Genomic DNA, 6,109 nt, shown 5'->3' with positions numbered 1-6,109 from the left:
AATTTAATACTAACTGGTGAATTTAAACATTAATTTTAGTTAGGTAATTTTTGACTATTTTTTAGAATTATACAAAATTTCTATTATAAATTTGCACTTACTATTTTAGCAAATAATTAATGGTCAATTAAAAATATTTAAAATTATTAAATTTATTTAGTGTTCATAGTTATTTTTTAGATTAAACCTATGAGCCGAATCTATTTATATATTCAGATATTTTATTTAAATCAAATACATAATTTTATTTATTAAGTGTAATTAAAAAAATGCACGATTTATGACACTTAAAATTTCATTAAAATAAATATATTTTTCGAAATTAAAAATTAGCAAATACATAAAATTATTGTTTATTCAGAATTTTTAATTAATTACTTGTTAAATGTTTATCTTAGTACACATAGTTATCTTTAAACATGTGTATATTAGTGTCTAATTTGTTAAAGGTTTTCCGTAATTACTATACAATTCTTGTAATTCTTTTTTAAGTAAATAATCATTGTCAATTTCATTTTCTTCAAAATCTTCTTCAGTTACATCTTCTTCAATAATTTCATGTGTATCATTTTGTAAATCTTCAGCTGATTTAACGATATTTGATGTATTGGATGGTTTCATTTCTTTCTTTACATCTTCAATTTCATTTTTAATCATATCAGCTGAGTTTATATCATTAGTTATTTGTGTTGGATTGAATAATTTTTGATCATCTTTTAAAACTTTAGGCTCATCACCTATCATATTTTCATCTGATTTTAAATTGTTAGATACTTTTTGGGGTTCTAATTTATTTACGATATCTTGTATTTTTATATTTTCTTCTAATTCCATATAATTGGGTACTTTTAGAGATTCTTCTTTTTTTACATCTGCGTTCAACTTAATATGGTCTAATATTTCTGTAGGTTCCAATGTATTTAATGTGTTTTCTTTTTGTATATTATTTATGACATAATCTGTGTTTATCTCACTCTTTTTTTCGTCGTTAACTGGGAAATGTGGTTTTTTAAAATAAAAATCTATTTTTATGTCTGCTTTTTCTGGAAAAACCTAAAAATTTTAAAATATTTAAAAGAAATTATATAAGAGAATAAATCATGGTTATACTGAATTGGTAGAATTTTTGAGAGGTTGATCTTGAAGATAATATTCATTAAATGATATTAAGGGAGAAAACTTTTGTGACTCAACTGAAGAAAATCCATTTAAAAATTTGTTTGACGTAGGTTGACTTAAATGAGAAATTGCAGGAGTAGCTGAAATATAAACGTAAAATAATTAAAAACTTTTTTTGGTACACATCAGAACGGTTTCCTTGGCACGGAAATATGGATGGTACGCATTTAAAGAGCATAAAGATATTTTAACAATTTTTTTTTATAGAATAACTGCATAGACATTTTAATGATGCATCAAACAAAAGAAGAAAACAGTTCATTTAAATATTTATTATTTTGGAAAAGGGATGATGTTATGATATTGTACGAACAATTTTAAGATAATTGTCTTTTATTCTTTTGAAAAATTAGGTGTTTATATCTTGTGCTTTTTTTAATAGTGCACCATCCAAATAATAACTGTAATTGTATGTTGATTGAAAATTTATTAATTCAATTGACTATAAATATTAACAGATAATAATTTTATTTATTTATTTGATTGAAAATTCTATAATTACTTTTTATTGAATTATTTGCTAAAAATTGAAGGTAACTTGAACTCATCCAAAGATTTTGAATTGTAGCCATTGTCAAAAAGTTATTAGTCATTAAGTCCAAAGACAGAGTCATTGGTGATATCATTTGATAAGGAGGCACAACTGGCAGTTTTTGAGAATATAGTGCGTACACTAGAGGAATTTGTAGTATATTTGGAGATTGAAATGGTACAACGTCTTGGGGGTAAGGTGGATACACTGACGAAGCCAGAGGAAACAGAGATGAATATTTTGGTGACATGCTTAAAGGAAGAAGCGAATTCAATGTTGAATAGTGTTGTGGGAACGGTGGATATTCTAGAAATGATTTTTGAGAATCCTGAGGAAATTCAAACGGCGGTTTTTGAGAGTGTGTTGGCGGATAGATAAATGGAGCTTCTTTTGAATGAGGTGGATACATTGATATCGAAGCTACAGAATCAGATTTAAGTTCATTTTGTTTATTTGGAAACCAGGAGAACGGGGAATCATTATATTTGTTTGGTTTATTCGTCTGGAGAATGTTTTGAATATTTGACTGTTCTTCATACTGTAACGAAGTAGCTAAAAAAATAAATATTTAAAACTGACTAACTTAATTTGTATATGTTAAAATATAAACTAAAAAAAACTTGTATTATTTTTTTGATTTTTATGCTTAAAATAAAAACTTCAATATTGGAAAATAAAAATAAATCATTGTGGTTTTACCAATACTTGGCTCCGTCTGGTACCCATCGTTAAAGTATAAAGCTGGATAACTAGTACCGCTAAAAAATAATTTTGAATTTTTATTTATTTATATTTTAATGAGGATTTTATATAGAATCTAATAATTATTAGTGTAATTATTTAATATAATAATATGCTTACGATTGCAAAATTAGAAAAGTTAGTACAAGTAAACTTTGTAACATTTTTGTTTTCATTGCAAAAGTAAAATTCATGGTAAAATAGTATTCAACTAAATATTTCTTTTTAGCTATTTTACACAATGTATTAAAAAAAATCCACAATGTGTAGTATTGTAATGATTTAAAACTATTTATAAAGTGTTTTAGAAAAAAAAACAATTTTACAAGTGCTTTTTGTATGGAGGCTAATGAGCTCATATAATTGTTAAATTGAATAATTACGCACATATGGGTTAGATATTTTTCCATCTTAAATTGAATTTAGATCTTTAATTACTCAAAAATAATTACAATATAGTTGATAGTAAGCGTCAATCATTTTTGGCTGAGTATTTTTCAATTTCACAAAGTTTTGACTAAAAATATGTCGACTCAGCATTCTTCTTAGTCGGCTACAAACTTCCAAAAAATTTATTTCTCATTTTATTCAAATATTATCTTTAAAGCAGTTATACTTATACTGTTAAAAGATACTAAAAAAATGAATAGCAGTTGGACACTATTTTGAAATACAGGCTAAAATAGAAAAATTAATTTAGGGTCTAATGATATATTTTAATATTTCTCCCACTCTAATATATATATTTTATATACAAAAAATATAATATTCTATTTTTTCCCTGTTGCCCCTATTTATGCCAATGTTTTGAACATAAAATAAGGCGGAGATAATAGCTTTTAGTTACCATAATACTACATAATAATGTTTTTACCACACTTGCTTCTATAAGCTCTAATAATTTGAATAGATTTTGTCTGATGTTGGTTATTACTTTATTTCTGAAAATTACTATAACGCTTAGCATAATCTATACAACTAACCGACTACTCTTATTATACCTTCTCTTTACCTCAAAACTTCAACTTAAAACAAAACTATTACATTTCAAAACTATTATACGCCTCGTCTGGTCTAATGATATTCAAATCTAAGGTCCTGGCAAAACATATTATATTAGGCCAATACAAGCGTTTCAATCAATCTTACTAATCATTAAATATCTGTGGTAAATTACAAATATGAATTTATATAAAGACCTTCAAATACAAAACGTACAAGAACTTGTAATAATGTACTAATAGTGTATTCACTAAAATATAATAACACATGGAAACCTATTAATTCATAAAGTGTCAACATTTACTCTACTATTAAATCCACTTTACAGATTAAACCAGATCTTCTAAATAATTAATAACTAACTACATAAATAATTAAAATAAATGAGTCATCTTCTCATCACTTTAATTTACTTCTATTCTTTATATTTCAGAACCTTAAATTAGCAAGAAAATAATTAATTTTACATTTGTGATTTTTTGTGGGTTTTGAGTCAAGTTACATTATGTATCTGTGACACATACAATGAATAATTTTAGCGATATATCATTGAGACATTAAATCATATTCAAGTTCAGACGAATTAATATGCAATGCAGCACGTACAATTTACAGGGGTTCTTATATAGTGAACGTGAAGAAAATGTTTAGTGAACCCATAGACGAAAGCAATTATGTAATAATACTATATTTCATAATTATCCTTTTAAATTGTGGTACTCAAATTTTTCATTTCATATTAAGTTTAGTTACAGATAAATGTCAATCAAAAAGTTACAAATAACTCCAAATCAAAATTGAACATTGTACAAAGCATTTGATTGATATTATTTTAAGTTCAACGACTATATTTATCAAATTATTTGGTATCGTCATATTTATTATTCATATAGATTAATAACTGATTAATTTATTTGACCGAGATCTTTGTATCATTAACACGACGTTATAAAATAAAACAAAAGCTATTGATATTTAAAGCAGTTTAATTAAAATCAAAGTATTTTCATTAATTGAAAAAAATGTTTAACGAATATTTTTTTTACATTAAATTTGATGACTACCATATTTTATAAAAATTAATAAAAAATAATTCGGTTTATTTAATTAAAAAATATTACATTGTATGTCATCTATCATAATACATAAAGTATATATGTTATAAAAAACAATGCTTATTATAAAATACTTAATAACTTAAAAAATAAAAAAAATTTTGAAAATTTTTTTTATTCTTATTTACATTTAATTTGTTGATTTATTAATTAGGAACATTATTAGTCCATTGTTAATACCCAATTATGATATAAATTTTATATTTTTAAATGATAACATACATATTTCACTGTTTTATATAGTGAACAATTAATAATCTAATGTAGAAAACGTATAACTTTTAGTTCCAAAAAGTATTTTTATCATATTATATTATTGATTAAATAAAGTTTTTATTAAATTAGTCGAATTCTAGATATGAAAATGTATCATATTAAATTATAAAAAATGAAGGTATATCCTAAAACTAATTGCATGAATAAAAGTTTCATTGAAAAAAGAACACATTTTTCAGAGTTAATATAATTATAGCCAAACATAAGCAATTGTTATACAGGTGTTTTAATATTGAAAAAATTACGTCATGTTAAGAGATAATTAGAAATAAAACGTTACTTACTAATATCACATCATGAAAAGTCTAAAAATTGAGTTAAATTTATTAAATTTTTAATATAGGAGGAACGATATTATATAATATAAAACTATCTATATTATAGATAGTTTGTTAATCTAAAGACTAACTAAAAATCGCAATACAATGATTTCATACCTACTTATTAATGAATTATTTTATAATAATTATTAACTGTAAATGAAAATTACTTAAAAACGAATGGATTATAAGTTCATTTTGGAAAAAGCAACTTTTTTTTAAATAAAAATGTTGATAAAAAATTGTTTTAAATGATTGTAATTTGTAATATGTAACTAAAAAATAATCATAAATTAAAAATTAACAATTTGGTGAATTTTATCGAATGCACATTAACATCATATAAATTTGCTAAAACTTTTCTTGGTTGATATGGTGTTATTATACAATTTTCAATAAAATTAATGAATTTTCAATAACTTATCTAGGCTAATGTATGTAACTATTTTGGACATTTATATAAAGTCACTGTAAAAAATATGTGCAAATTTGATTTAAGAAATTTAAAGAAATAAAACGAATAATTAACCACTAGTTCTGTCGATTGTAAAAAGTATACTCATGTAATATAGGTCATTATTTTCAAAAATGTTTATAAATATTTACTTCTTGGTTTAGTAACAATAATTTGGGGAATTACAATTAATCTAAACATTACATAAGTGTTCTACTTCTAGGTTTACAAATAATAGACTATATTATATTTTTGTAATAATAGATTAAGAAATTCATAGTTAAACCAAACATTACAAAAATGCTTTGTTTTCAGTTTTATAAAATAATGACCTATATTACACTCAGGTTGTTCTCATTCTAAAATATATTAAAACAAAAGAATGAATAATTTATGATGAGTTATTTTAGCTTCGATGCGAAGCTGAGAAGGTATTGGTTTTACTAAGATGTGTTTTTTTTTTTTTTTTTTTTTTTTTTTTTTTTTTTTT

General features: G+C 23.3%; 1 protein-coding gene across 1 annotated transcript; it reads right to left on the bottom strand.

Annotated features, from left to right (window-relative positions):
• Positions 1–271: 271 nt before the first annotated feature.
• LOC126902242 (uncharacterized) lies at positions 272–2,731 on the bottom strand. The gene is made up of 5 exons (XM_050679304.1): positions 2,573–2,731; positions 2,411–2,469; positions 1,682–2,263; positions 1,111–1,259; positions 272–1,053 (listed from the first exon to the last, which is right to left on the bottom strand). The coding sequence occupies exons 1-5, from the start codon at positions 2,644–2,646 to the stop codon at positions 436–438; spliced, it is 1,482 nt and encodes a 493-aa protein (XP_050535261.1). The 5' UTR covers positions 2,647–2,731; the 3' UTR covers positions 272–435.
• Positions 2,732–6,109: the final 3,378 nt, after the last annotated feature.

Source organism: Daktulosphaira vitifoliae, unplaced genomic scaffold, assembly GCF_025091365.1.
Source record: "Daktulosphaira vitifoliae isolate Bord-2020 unplaced genomic scaffold, ASM2509136v1 Scaffold_1, whole genome shotgun sequence".
Classification (NCBI taxonomy): Eukaryota; Metazoa; Arthropoda; class Insecta; order Hemiptera; family Phylloxeridae; genus Daktulosphaira; species Daktulosphaira vitifoliae.
The sequence above is the reverse complement of the archived record's forward strand: the minus strand, read 5'-3'. Positions and strand labels throughout refer to the sequence as shown.